The 15,373-nt window shown below is 38.4% G+C and overlaps 1 protein-coding gene across 3 annotated transcripts in view; it reads left to right on the top strand.

The window, feature by feature from the left end:
• The window catches only part of SYNE2 (spectrin repeat containing nuclear envelope protein 2), a 337,350-nt gene that overhangs the window by 179,347 nt on the left and 142,630 nt on the right, over nucleotides 1-15,373 (top strand). For 2 of the 3 annotated variants that reach the window (XM_039242123.1, XM_039242124.1), the window contains exons 1-5: nucleotides 3,124-3,281; nucleotides 5,122-5,444; nucleotides 7,567-7,711; nucleotides 8,558-8,776; nucleotides 14,415-14,680. In XM_039242123.1, the coding sequence (XP_039098054.1) occupies nucleotides 3,144-3,281; nucleotides 5,122-5,444; nucleotides 7,567-7,711; nucleotides 8,558-8,776; nucleotides 14,415-14,680 (1,091 nt within the window). In that variant the 5' untranslated portion in view covers nucleotides 3,124-3,143. Of the gene's footprint in view, nucleotides 1-1,180; nucleotides 3,282-5,121; nucleotides 5,445-7,566; nucleotides 7,712-8,557; nucleotides 8,777-14,414; nucleotides 14,681-15,373 lie in introns of those variants that run through there. The other variant, XM_039242122.1, reaches the window with a different exon arrangement.

The following is a 15,373-nucleotide window of genomic DNA, read 5'->3' on the forward strand; positions in this document are numbered from 1 at the left end:
TATCTACGTCCCCCCCCCCCCATATAAACATTTTTTAAAAAACCAGAATTTAGGTCTTGCGTTCTTTTTATTCAAGCATAGATAGGCTGCACTACCTTGGAAAGGCCCAAGGTTTTAAGAGCTTATACTGTGAGAGGATTTTATGGTTTTAAAAGTACAATATGGAAATGAATCATGTATGGAAGCCATTGAAGAAAACTGTTGTTTCATGCAGTAAATTTTATATTATTTATATTGATTTTATAAAATGATATATAATTTATAATTGAATTATATTTTACAAATTCTTGAACAATGAATTCATACCATAAATATCTTCCAAATAGATTTAAATTCTATGGAACTCAGCACTCTTCTTATCAAGAGTTTATTCTGAAATATGGGGATGGAGAGAAATAGTCTATGTATACACTTATTTAGTATCAGCATAATTCAAGTAGTTTGGAACCAACTGAATATATATCTATTCTAATGATTTCTTTTTACATATTTAACCTCTTTTTGGCTTTGAAAATAATGGCAAATGGTTTGTAGATACAGTCTTATTTTATAAACACTTTGTCATTATTAAAAAGATTGAGGCGGGGTACCTGGCTGAGTGAGTCAGTGGACTAAGCGACTATTGATCTTGGGGTTGTGAGTTCAAGCCTCACACTGGCCGTAGAGATAACTTTAAAGAAAAAAAAAAAACTTAAAAAATTAAAAGTTTGATTTTATGCTTTTGCCTAAATGGAGTTTACTTTTGGTGATATCCCTTTGAGGAAACAATTTTATATTCAAAAGATCAGCCTGATTATACTCGCTTATTCATTATTGGTAAAATGATAACAAAGTGGTTGGACATTGTGATAATTTCAAAGGCTTGGACTCAGCTATGTTTAAGTACTTTACAGTTACAGAGCACTTTTACATATATCGTTCCTTTCACGCTTCACCCTTTTCCTGTTTTTCTGCATTTTTACGATACTTTATAGGTGAGTTTTCTATCTTGTTATACACTCACTGAAAGCCACCCTAATCAAGATCCTAATTTTTATTTTAAAGACAGAATGCTTTTATAGGCAACCTAATCTTCTCTTCTGTGAATTCGAAGCGGAATTAATTTCTTTTCATGAACTCTAACCTCCTGTTGATGCATTTGATGTATATTAATAAGCTCCATTTTTCCCCCTTTTTCCAGGGGACCTCTGGGCAGTGCAGCCTATCTGGACAAGATTAAAAATTATCTGGCATCAATAGAAAAAGAGAAAGTTTTCTTAAGCAAGATGAAAATCGAATGGGAAAGTTTATCAAACTGTGTGACCGACATGGATAAGAAGTTGTTGGAAAGCCAGATCAAGCAACTTGCCCATAGTTGGGAACAATTGCAGCAGCTGGCCCAAAAGAAGTATTCTCAGCAAGTAGCAAAAAGTGATGAATTTATACTTCTCATGCGTCAGATCCAAGACCTCGAAATTTCTCTGCAGCAACAGCAGTGGCATCTACAGTTGGGGCTGAACTCTCCAGGAGAACAGGAGGGGAGCCCAGGCACAGTTGCCTTGGCCATTGAACTCCGGACTGTCAAGCACAGATTTTCGGTGTTGAAGGGGCAAGCTGAATTTCAGATGAAGAGGATTTGGGGAGAAAAAGAAAAGAATACTTTGGAAGATGCAATGAATAATTTGCAGAAGCAGTTGAAAGCCGTGGAGCCATTAAACACAGAGGTGGAACATCAGATCAGGATATGTGAAACGAAGACCAGGATGAAAGAGATTATCCTGTGGGTCAAGAATCTGCTAGCTGAACTCACTCCTACCATTCCCCTTCTCCCAGATGACATTCTTTCACAGATTAGAAAATGCAAGGTGACACACGATGACATTCTGGACAGGCACCAAATTGTGGAGTTATTGGTTGAAGAGGCCAAAGATATTATTCCCAGCCTTCCAGCAGACGAGAGCACTGATTTAAGTCACCTCCTACAGGACTTACAGAATCAATACCAAATGCTGGTTTTAAAATCAACTGAAAGATCACAGCAGTTAGAATTTAAATTGGAAGAAAGAAGCCAACTTTTTGCCGCAATAGAGAAGGTTCAACTTTCTCTTCAGGCAAATGAAGCACTGATAATTCCCAAAATGAAAACAGCCTCCACAGAAACTGAGCTAGAACATGAGCGTGTCACTTTGATGAGTTCTCTGAAGGAATTGCAAGAAGCAGAGAGTGTAACCTCGACCCACCTTCAGGAGCAAACAGACATCTGCAAGGATCTAAATGTGTTTGAAAGATTATTTCTGGATGACCAATTGAAAAACCTTAAGACTAGAGCCCACAGAGCGCAGAGATTCATTCAAAATAAATGTAATGAAGTGGAACAGAAGATACATTTTTGCCGAGAATTTCATGAAAAAACATCTATGCTTCAGAAGGAGGCTGACCATATACAGCCCGACAAACTGCTACTAAATCAAGAAATAAGTCAAGATGTTAAAGAGGAGCTCTATAATCTTAAAGACCGAGTCACTGGTATTCAGTCTAGTATCTTACAAGCACTGAAACTCAAAGAAGTGTTTGACTATATAGGACTAAGCTGGGATTGTTCCCAACTTGACCAATTACACACCCAAGTAGCTGAAAAAGAAAAGGAACTTGAGGAAAAAATTAAGCAGTTGGACACGTTGGTGGCAGACCATAGCAGATATCAAGCATCACTAAGTAAACTGAGGGCTATGGACTTGCAAATTAAGAAAAGAGCTGAAGCAGTACTAGAAATGCGCCAGACCTCACCAGAAAGCAGTTTGCTCGATGCTCAAATTTTGAATCGGAGAATTGAAAAAGCCGTGAGCTTGTGTCAAGAGATAATAAAGAAATTAAATGAAAGTAAGGCCTTTGATGACACCTTCAAAGAGAAAGAAATGCTACGGATAAAGCTATATGCAGAAGAAAATGACAAGTTACATAAGGTTCTCCGAAACAACATCCTAAAAGCCCAACCCAAGGAAATGGATGAGAAGAATGTTCAGGACAAACTGGAAAATGCCTTACATGTTTTGAAGCAGATCAAGACTCAGTTAGAGCAGCCTTTAGTTATAAATTTAGACATTGAACATATTCAAAATGAGAAGGATGATTGTGAAGCATTTCAAGAGCAAGTTCAAGCAGAAATGGATAGTGTGAGATCTATGACCATCATTGAGAAGCAAAGGGGAGACAATTCTTCTGGAGCTAATGTTGTGGAGGCAAAATTATGTGACATTGGAGATCTTCACATACAGCTTACTACAAGCATTGATTTGCGCACAGTAGGTTTTTTCACTTAGGTGGTTAATGCATTTCTTTTTATTGCGTGGCTTTAGCTTTTACTCTAGTTAATATCTATGCTTCTTTAGGAGTTATAGGTTCTACATGAACGTTCTCCATGTAATAGCCATTTTAAGAAAACTTACAGTGAGCTAGATTATAATCCCACCTCATTTTACATCTAATTACTGTGCTTTATAGACAGGAAAGAGGAGTGTGAAACCTTTATTTCTATACCCCTGGTAGCCTCTTTTGAGCTCAAAGTTTGGTTTTGGCTTGTTTGTGTTTTTAGAAATAGGCATAGTGGAAGAAATAGAGTATAGAGAAAATAACATAAAATAAGAACTCTACATCCATTTAGAACTTACAGTGTCTAAGCACTGCGCTGAATGCTTTGTTTTTAATCCTCACAGCAACTGTGTGAGGTGAGTCTATTATTAACTCTATTTCAAAATAAGGAAATATAAGTTCAGGAACATCAACAGTTTTCTCAGGCTCTTACAGGAGCAGAACCAGGATTCGAGTCAAGTTCTGTCTGATTTTAGAGCTTGGGTCATCAAATGAAGGCTCATGGGTAAAATCTGCCCACAGTGTCTGATTTTGTAAATAAAGTTTTATTGTATCATGGCCATGCGCATTTTTTTAGAGAATGTCTAGGGCCGCTTTCCTGCTACACCCGGAGGGTCGAGTAGTTGTGATAGTCCAGAATGCATGCAAAGCCTAAAATATTTAGACTGGCCCTTTGTAAGAAAAGTTTGCTGACCTCTGTTGTTGTAAAATGACTCCAACCTGCTTCCTCCTTTCCCATGATAATTAGGATAGATAGCTTAGCTATTGCTGGAACACTTGTACTTAACATTAGTGCCTTTCACTGTGTTTTCAGAATTGTCACCTTAAATTTATAGAATGGGGAAATTAACTCCCTTCTTTAATTCAAAGAGTTATTAGATAATATTTCAATATTTGATAGGTATAAATACATTAGAAATGTAAGTCATATTATGAATTCTAGTGTGTTCTTTAAATTGATACTTGACAAATATTGAGTAAATTCAATACTTCTCTGTTTGATTTTAATATAGTTTCCAGAAACAATGACATAAATCTCTAAAATAATAGGATTAGAGATGGAGTAACAGGGACCTTTAGAGTTATTTACATCAGCTATTTGTTATTTCAGCAAGAAGACTATGGTCTGGAGATGTTAAGTGATGTGCTCAAAACTAACGTTAGTGGCAGAACCATTTATTTAAAAACACAAGAAATCTGCGGGGGTGGGTTGTTGGTGTGTTTTCTTTTTATTCCCCCCCCCAACAAATATTGGTTAAAGTTATGCACATTAAATATATGCAATTGCTTTATTTAGTTCATAGTCTAATATAAGAGTTCTAAAAAAAATTTTTTAACGTTTATTTTTGAGAGACAGAGAGACACAGAGCACAAGCCGGGTAGGGGCAGAGAGAGAGGGAGATGCAGAATCTGACACAGGCTCCAGGCTTTGAGCTGACAGCACAGAACCCAGCATGAGGCTCGAACTCACAAACTGTGAGATCATGACCTGAGCCAAAGTCAGAGGCTTAACCAGCTGAGCCACCCAGGAACCCCATGGGAGATGTATTTTTTAATTCAGCATTGATTTCTTAGCAAATCTGGAAGCAGTTTTTCTTATGCAAACAAAAAGGTATTTGTCTTTAAGTACTAGCGTAATGTCAAACTAAAAGTAGGAGACACTAACCCTTATAAGACCCAGACATATTATGAATGCACTACAAAAATTCAGGAATGATAAATATCCCCAAAGTTTGCCAGCTTTGTCACAGTGTTTAATCTCCTATTCACCAGGATGTCTTGAATGATGCTTATGAAAGTCTGACACGCTATAATGAGGCAGTCACTAGGGCGATGGGGATCTTTACTGCCCGTGAAGCCATTGTTGCAGCCCATAGAGTAGACCTTGCTGACCCAGAGGAATCGCTGGAGATGTCTCACTGGCAAGAAGAGGAATTGCAAACTGCAATAGCAGACATCCGGGACCTTACTGAGAAATTAGGGACTATATCCAGCCCTGAAGCCAAACAACAACTCCAGTATACTATCCATGAATTAGCTTTGAAGGACTCCGCTGTGAGGGAGGCAGCCAAAGTAAGGGAAACAGAAATAGAAAGGTAGGTACTTCTTTCTAAAAATAGATTGATTTATTTTTCTTTATAATTAACATGTACAAATTGGAAATAATTTGGAAAATATGGAAAAATTTAAAAATCCCTACAGAAAACGATAGTAAATATTTTATTGTGTTTATTTTACTTTTTTCTTATTTAATATTGAATATATACAACAGAATGTTTATAAAAGTCTGCATATGATATAAAGGATAATAATAATAAAACAAACAGCTTTGTCCCTAAAGGTTCAAAAGTAAACATCATGACTTTTGAATTCTCTTGTGTGGTCTTTCCTTCTATTCAGAATTAATCATTATCCCCAATTTCTTTTTTACCATTTTCTTCCTTTTTACAATATTTTTCTATGTGTTTATGACTCATTTTCATCTATATGTATTCCTCTGTCACTTCATTTTGTTCAAATTCATCATTTTGATGCTGAAGTTTATTCAAGTTCTTGTCTATAGCAAAATTCAGTTACCTAGCTAATGATAAACAGTTGAGATTTTCTAATTTTTCCAGTCAAATATAGTGCCAATAACGTTTTTAAATGCAAGAGGTTCCCTTGAATATTTACTGAGGATTGTGGTTGTTGGGTCAAAAGGTATACACCCCTTACGTTTTAAATTCCAAATAATTTTACCTATTTCTGCTCAGATTAGTGTTCCAACAACATAGTATATTCTAACTGTTTCATATCCTCACCAATACCTGATGATTTAATTTTTGTCAGTGTGACGAATGAAAGTGATATTTCACTATGGCTTTAATTTGTATCTCTATTACTGTTAATATATTTGAGCAACCTTTAGTGAATATTTCTTGGTCATTCATATTCATCTTCTGAAAGATGCCAGTTTAAGCCATTGCCCAATTTTTATTGGGTTGCACATAGTTTTTCTTATTGATTTGTAGAGATTTATGCTGTAATTTGAAGGCTGGTCCTTTGTGGTTAAATATCTTTAGAGAGAAGTTTCCTATTTAAAACGTATCCTGTGTTGAGGCTTTATCCTCTGTCCCCTCAGCACTCCAGGAAAAGGTTAATAAAACTGAAACTCCGCAAACGCCCTCAAAGTCTTTGTCCCTAGAGCTCAGTTTATTTCTCTGTATTTCCGCTTGCATATAGTTTGTGGCCTCTGAATATTCCTTAATTCCTTTCTAGTTCATTATTATATTTCAGTTTTAAAATACATATTTCATACTAAAATTTTAGTTGTTTTCAGTGAGGGACTTAGACTATTCATTTTATACACATAATTTTATTCACAGTTTTTTAAAAATATATGAGAACTTTATGTTATATAAAAACATGCTGCTTTTCCTTTACTTTATAACATATGCTCTTTTCCTTATTGTAACAAAACTTCATGAAAGTAATTGTATTTGCTGTAAAATAGTTTATAAAATGGATGGTTGTAATTTACTTAACTATATCTTTTGTTAGATATAAAGTATGTTCCAATTTTCACCATTTTTAATTTTTTTAATTTTTAATTTATTTCTGACAGAGAGATAGAGAGAGAGAGAGAGAGAGCATGCATGTGAGTGGGGAAGGGGCAGAGAGAGACTCTTAAACAGACTACACACTCAGCATGGAGCCCAATCTCACCACCCTGAGATCATGACCTGAGTGGAAATCAGGTCGGGTACTTAAGCGACTGAGCTACCCAGGCACCCCTGCCATTTTAATTAATAGTTTAATTTAAAAGATTTTACCATGTAAAAGTTTTTATCAGGTTTAGAATAAATTCCTACCGTGAGGATTAATTCCTTAAGATAAATTGCAGAAGTTGAATTAATGGTTCACAAGATTTGAGCATTTTTAAGACTAAGTGGTTTTACAAGAATCGTACCAATTTATACCTCATTTGCAGTGTTTAAGAGTGCAGTTTTACAATTTATGTGCTTTGAGAAAAGTCTCATCTGCCTGTTAAAGTTTGCATTAAATGCGTGTCCCTGTGAGGAGGAGGTAGTCAATAAAATTTGGTGTAATACATTGAATAAGAAAAAGAGAATTACATTCTTTTTTTTATTAAGTGTTCAGAATTCATTCTGGGTACTCTAGAATGTATTGTACTAAATAAAATTTAATATCCCTTTTTGTCCCACTTGTGCTTTATAGGTGTCTCGAGAATTACAAATGCTATAGGAAAATTAAAGAGAACATTTGCACTCACCTAAGCCAAATGGAGACAGTTCTTGGGCAGTCCATATTCCCATTGCCAGTATCTTACAAAGAAGCTTTAGAGCGCTTGGAACAGAGCAAGGTAATACTATTTGCAAATCTCCAGTAAAACTTGATGCAGAAAATTGGCAGAAGGAACAGGTGACAACAGCAGGGAATGTGGCTCTGTTACGACCCATAGCCATCTTCAACCTGAGTTGGACACTAACAGTACCCTGAACCAAGAGCCAACAAGAACCATGAAATAGTGGTTCTGAGAGATTTCATCAGTCGTGTTCACAGGACTCTAGCAAACTGGTAGCAGATTGTCCTTAGCGATCATTCTTTCTGAAGCTTTACCTTTCCTGTTACTTTGTTGAGTGTTGCTGGATCCATGACAGAGAATTGACTGCAACTAGCATGAGTCTAAACTCTGGCTACTTCTTATTCTTACTGTGCCATTTTTGTTTTTGCTTATTTTCATCTGTTAAAATCTATGATATTATGTTATTAGGATTTGAATGAAAGCATTCTAGGTCATCTGTGCTTAACATCTACCCCATATCAACAAACAAACAAATACATATACAAAAACCCTAAATAATACATTCTTGGTTAATAAGTATTATGCAAATGAACTACCTAGTAAAATTTAAGACTTTAAAATAACAATGAACTTTTAAGAAATCTATCTTTCAAAACACTTTCTTACTTGGAAGAATTGGTTTACGGGTCACTTTTGTCACCATAGTTCTAAATTCACATGCAGCCCAATAATACATAGGCAATTCCAATCTGTCTTAAATTGGTTTCCAAAAAGTCTAAAAAATAGATCAGATAACACTTATAGATGATTGAGAATCGTCAATTCCTCAAGATTTTAAGAAGTGCCCACGTTTCAGAAAAATCAACAGACATTATATTCCTCCTATTCCTTTTCTCTCCTAAGGCTTTGGAGTCAAATCTCATATCAACCAAAGAAGAGTTCATGAAGCTCCGCCAGGTCCTCAGACACTTAAGACACACGTGCACGGACGGTGATGATGTGTGTTTGCTCAGAACCACATCAGCTCTGTGGGACAAATGGTTGAGTCTGCTGGAGGCTGCTAAAGAATGGGAGATTTGGTGTGAAGAACTAAAGCAGGAGTGGAAATTTGTCAACGAAGAAGTAAGTGCTTCATTTTCCACAATATAACCAGTTTCCTAACAACAGTTGTTTAAATTGCTTTACTGCTTTCATGTTGTTTTTTATATAAAACAAGTCCCCAACCGGTACCATTTGCTCATACCACACGTACGTAACACATAAATGTTTGTAGAGGTCAGGTCCTAGTAAAATAATCTCCAAGAAATGGTTCAAATTCTTTCTTAATAGTGCCTCTTTTTTTGGTATCAGGTAATACTTATGAGTAAATAGTATTTGCTCATTTGAGCTTTAAAATCTTTATTGTGCGTATAAGTTACTCCCGCTTAACTGTTTTGGCATGCCTGTTACCTGAGTTGGTTAAGCATCCAACTCTTGTTTTTGGCTCAGATCACGATCTTAGGGCTGTGAGATGGAGCCCTGCTTCATTTCAGTGCTGGACATGAAGCCTGCTTGTGAGTCTCTCTCTCTCTCTCTCTCTCTCTCTCTCTCTCTCTCTCTCCCCCCCTCTCTCTCTCCCTCTCTCTCCCTCCTTCCCTCCCTCCCTCTCCCTCCCTCTCTCCCTCCTCTATTCATGCTTGCTCTCTCACAGTCTCTCTCTCTCAAAAAAAAGTCTCTACATAACACCAAAGGTTAGAATTAAGTAATATTCACAATAACTAGCTAATTTTGTAATTAACTACAATTGTTAGCTATGGAAATTAATTCCAACTGTTAAAGTATGGACTTAAAAATATGTATGATGCTCTTTCTGAAAACTCTCTTAAAGAAAAGCTCCATAATGGGGGTGCCTGGATGACTCAGGTAGTTAAACATCTGACTCTTGATCTTGGCTGAGGTCATGATCTTGGGGTCATGGAATTGAGCCTTGTGTACGGCTCCACAATGACAGCACAGAGCCTGCTTGGGATTCTCTCTTTCACTCTCTCTCTCTGCCCCTTCCCTGCTCACCTTTTCTCTTTTTCTCTCTCAAAATAAATAAATAAATAAACAACGACAACAGAAAACCCTCCATAATGTATATATCAATCAAAGGTATTAATTGAAGCATGATTCAGGATTTAGGCTATCATATATATTCAGAAAGGAAATACAAAATAGTATAAATTATCTTAGGGTATTCATTAATATGTCAGGCATAAATGAAGTACAAATCAAAACATTAAATGAAAACCTTTCTCTCTTATTCATGTCAAAATTCCTGCTAACTTTACTTAAGAGAGAAATATGATGAATCAGTAATTGATTGGAGGGAGGTCACATGCTTTGGGATAGAAACGTTTAGCACTAAGCATATTTTCCTGCTTAGCACTTGATCTTCTTGCCTTTTGCCTCATTGTACCTGAGAGAGCACCATAGGTCATCAGCTGCCCTACAGAAGCCATTGGAGAAAACTTGGCCAGGGGTCTCATTCTTGCCATGTCTACTCACACTGGCACAGTGTGCTCCGGAAATAATGGCCTCAGTAACAATTGCCTAGTAAATAATTGCCACCAGTGTTTCTGTCAGTACAGAGAGGATATAGGCTTCATTAAGGTGGATTAAGTGAACTTCCATAAATGAGTCATCCAAGATACCTACCTTCATGCTAGCTCTTTGTATATAAAATAAAAATGCTTGATATTTTTAAAAATTTTTAATTTTTTTTTTTGAGAGAGAGAGAGAAAGAGAAAGAGAGAGCACCCACACAAATGGGGGAGGGGCAGAGACAGAGAGGAAGACACAGAATCTAAAGCAGGCTCCAGGCTCTGTCGGACAGCACAGAGTCCGACACAGGGCTTGAACTCACAAACCTCGAGATCATGACCTGAGCCGATGCCGGATCCTTAACTGATTGAGCAGCCCAGGCGCCCCTAAATACTTGATATTCTTGAAAATGAATAAGATTTCGGTAGGGCTGCTAGGGTTTGGTTAGTAAATAGACTCTTAAATATTACTACTTTAAGAAACTTTGTAAATTACACTTTGTAGCAGGGCTGCTAGCCCACATCTTTCCCATTCATACTGGTGCTGTTTATTGGGTTCCTACAGCAGGCTGTGTGCCACCAAATCCTTGCATTGCTCTCAAGAGTTAAAATATTATTGCCCTGTTAATGATGGAGATACTGAGGCACCAATTTCTGTTGGCATAAGACCTCCCACGTAGGGATTGAGCTGGGGCTGTGGACTGGAGCCACAGCTCTTTCACTCACTGCTGTAACTTTAGAATCTGACCCCCGTTGTGCTCGCTTCGGCAGCACATATACTAGAATCTGACCCCCGCCTTGCACTTAGTGGGCAGTTGGTAAACATTTCTTGAGGGACGTCTCTTATTCAAACCCAGGTCTAAGCTAATTCTAAGCTTTTGTTCTTTCTATTTGACTACATTGTCTCGCTATTGCTATAGACCCATTTGCAATTATATTGTATAATACAGACCCCATTCATTTAGAACCTTGTAATTATTTCATAGAAGCATTTGACAATATTTGCTGGCAGAATGTGTTTTTCAGAGTATCACAAACAAAATATGCCCTCATGTAATAATAGGAACAACTACTCCAACACATAATGGGCAGGTATGGAGCATGTGTTGGGCATAGTTCTAAGCACTTTGTATGTATTATCATTTATCCTCACAAGAAGCCTATGAAGTAATTATTTTTTATTTTGTCCTCATTTTGTAGATGAGGAAAGTGAGACAGTGAGATTGAGTAACTTGCCCAAATTCACAAGTGAGTGGTAGAAGAGGATTCATACTTACACTCTGGTTAAGGGCACATGGGTGACTCAGTAGGTTAAGTGTCCAACTCTGGATTTTGGCCCAGGTTGTGATCTCACGTTTTGTGAGATCAAGCCCTGCCTTGGGCTCCATGCTGACTATGTGGAGCCTTGTTGGGATTCTCTCTCTTTCTCCCTCTCTCTCTGTCCCTCCCCTGCCCTGCTTGATTTAATCACTCATGTCTGGTTATTCAGAGGCATCATTTTTGCTTCCGTGATCATAATGTGCTAGACTAAAGTCCTGCCTCAGAAGATAATTGGAGCTGACCTCTTCCCCATGAACCCAATTCCAGAAGACTTTTGCTAGTTCCTGATCCTCCTGGTTATGGGTTTTTGAGTCTCTTTCACTCTGTTAACTTATGGTGCAAGTACATCTCCTTCTCCCTTTCTAGGCTCTACTCTATAATTGACTGTGAGCCTAAAAGTTGTATAATGCATATTATTAGAATTCTGTGTCCAAGGGAAATCAGTCAAGGGCTGCCGAGCCTCTTCTAGGTGGAAGAATGAATGCCTAATTTTTGCGGCAACTGTGTTACTCATTTGGAAGCTGTCTTCATCCTTTTCAGCATCAAGTCTGTTGAGTTTTGAGGAACACGGTCACATGATTGCCAACAAAATGGAGATATGGAACGTTATCATCCCTCCAGATAGTTCCATTCTACGCCTCTGTAACCAGTCGCTTCTATCACCTCCAGCCCCTGGCAACCATTAATCTGTCTTGCCATTTCTATTTTTTTTTTAATTTTTTATGTTTATTTAGTTTTGAGAGACAGAGTGCTAGCAGGGGAAGGGCAGAGAGACAGGGAGACCAGAATCTGAAGCAGGCTCCAGGCTCTGAGCTGTCAGCACAGAGCCGACGCAGGCCTGAACTCACGAACCATGAGATCATGACCTGAGCCAAAGTCAGCCGCTCAACAGACTAAGTCACCTAGGTGCCCCATCCATTTTCTAGAATGTCATATAAATGGACTGAGAGAGTTTGTGCCTTTTGAGTTTGGCATTTTTCTCACTAAGCTTAATGCATGGGAGATACATTCATATTGCTGCTTTGTATCAGTAGTTCATTTGTTTTTCTTCTCCAGTAATATGAGATTAGGTGCATGTATGACAGTTTGATTATCCATCACAAGTTGAAGAATGGCCTGGCTTTTGACTCAAATTATTGTCCTGGTAAAAAATGATTTCCCTCCTTAATCACTTGCCAACTTACAGCTGACAGCAGAGCCTGAGATGGGGCTTGCAGGCAGGTGGTTTATTTTGGAAGGTGATCTCAAGGAACAGGTGTGGGGGACAAGGAGAAGGTTAGTTGCTTTACGCTCATTGGGTCGTGGTTGCTGTCATTGCTCGTTCATGGTTATCCCTGGCCTGGAAGCACCAAGAGATGTTCCATTAAGTTCTAGATTATAGACATGCTTCTTTCAACCCTGATGTATATTAGAAACCCTAGATGTACAGCTATCTCTGACAATACAGCAAGTCCTTTCTTTGCTTGCTGGTTCTCTGGCAGGGAGGTTCCCAAACAACCCGGTGGAACTCTTTTATCTCTTTCCCTGGTGGAAGTGTAGCTGCCTGCCTAGGAACCGGCACTTCTGATCCACCTGAATTTAGGTTTGAGGTGATGGAAAGCATACATTCCATAACTGGGTCTTTGGGAGAGAGGCTAGCCTATACCTATACCCACATGTTCTAGTGACTCGGGAACTCAGCCGGATCATCTGGCCCAAGTGGCAGGGCATTTATCCCATAGCCTGATCCTACCACAGTGCCTCTTTTTCTCCAGACCTCCCTCAACATTGGCAGCATTCTGATAAAAGGATCTGAGCAATATTCTCCAGTGTCGCATATACTGCCTCCAAAATCTCAATGGGCATATCCGGTGCCAGGCCTCTTTCTTAGTGGTAGAAGTACAAGATTGAACAACATGAGTTTTGTGTTAGGGAATTCTGGAATTCTGGTGTGCCCCAGACCACTGAGCTCCTGGAAACTTAATTTACACTGCAGTTGCTAAACTTTCCTAGGCTTTACTTTTGACCCCTTGGCAGCCATGTTTTCGTTCATCATTTCAATGAGCATGATATCAGAAAGGTAGTGGCCTGGAGTGATATTCTCTAATGTCCTGATCGCAAGATGCCTGACTGAGTTTGAACACCAGAGCAGGAGAGTTAACAATGTTGGGGCAGAATGTGGGGACTGTGTGGCGCAGCTGAGGTGAGGGTCACAGCGTCTGAAGAGGTGTGGTGGAGGGATCTGATTTTCTGTGTCTTCATTCTGAGTTCAAGGATGACAGGACCCCATTGTGCAGACATATGACGTATTAGGTTATGTACTTCTAGGTTCTGCCCATAGCCATGTTGACAAATACATGATTAGTCAGGACTGCTTCCCCTTTGGCATAGGTGTTAGGGGAATGGAGGAAGTACTGGACTTACTTTTTTGGGCATGTAGGAATGGGATGTGAAAGAAAAGGCACCTGTAGAAAAATTATCCAGCAGTCCCCTGACCTCTTGTGCTTAGTGGTTGCAGTTTGGTGGAGCTCATTCGAACTGCCCTATCGGTGTTGCAGAAGAAATAACTGCTTTGTGCAATGGAAATCTGAAGGAGAGAAAAATTATGAAAATACTCAACAGTGTTTCCTTCAGCTCACAGTAGCAGTACTTCAATGCAATCACATATCTACATGATCAGTCGCTGGGAGCTACGGGATTCCGATAGCAGAGGAATAATAACTCCCAGCTATAGAAAGACAGATGCTGCTTTGAGCGAGGATATAGCATCAGCAACCCTTTGAAGGGCCAGTGCACAAAAATTATGGTTCCCAAGGTATGCTTCAGCTCTTGAGGTGGTCTGAGTACATTTTTGTTATTTTAGTTCTCTTTTTTTGTTTGTTTGTTTATTGAATTAGATTGAACGAGAAACAATTATCTTAGATAATCTTCAAGAAGATCTCCCTGAAGTTTCTAAAACAAAAGAGGTGGCCACCACAGAGGAGCTCTGTGAGCTGCTAGACTGTTTATGCCGTTACCAAGACAATGTGGAGAAGCAGCAGCTGTTACTGACCTTACTTCTTCAGCGCCTAAGAAGTATCCAGATTGCTCCCCAAAGCTTAGAGCCTGTAGAAACTGGCGCAGCATTTCAAGAGATTACATCGATGCAAGAACGATGCAACAAGTAAGTCTTCTGAAAAAACTATTAGGGCAACATGATTGATGACTGAGGCTTAACATTTAGAAAATACTGGATTTTAAAAATATAAAAATACAGAATAATGACAAATGATATGGTAGAATTGGGTTAACACAGAAGAGTATAAAGAGTATTGGCAATGTATATCCACTGTGGAAAACGGTATGATGCTTCTTCAGAAAATTAGAAATAGAATTACCATATGATCTAGTAAACTCTACTATTAGGTATTTACCCAGGGAAAAGGGAAACACTAACTCAAAAAGATACACCCACCTCTATGTTTATTGCAACATTATTTACAGTAGCCAAGACATGGATACAACCTAAGTGTCCGTCAAAAGATGAATAGATAAGGAAAATGTGGTATATGTCCATGACAGAATATTCACAGCCTTAAAAAAGGATGAGATTGGGCCATTTGAGACAGCATGGATGGACCTAGAGGGTATTACACTAAGTGAAATAAGTCAGAGAAAGACAAATACCATGTGATTCCACTCATAAATGGGATCTTAAAAAAAGGATAAATGAACAAAAAGCAGAACCAGAGGGGAGGCAGGAGGGGCATGGGCAAAATGAGTGAAGGGAAGGGGGAGGTACAGCCCTTCAGTCATGAAATGAATAACTCTGGGACTGAAAAGCAGAGCATAAGGAATGTAGTCAATGATATTGTAA

Source organism: Hyaena hyaena, unplaced genomic scaffold (genome assembly GCF_003009895.1).
Source record: "Hyaena hyaena isolate Hyena2069 unplaced genomic scaffold, ASM300989v1 scaffold_208, whole genome shotgun sequence".
NCBI classification, from domain to species: domain Eukaryota; kingdom Metazoa; phylum Chordata; class Mammalia; order Carnivora; family Hyaenidae; genus Hyaena; species Hyaena hyaena.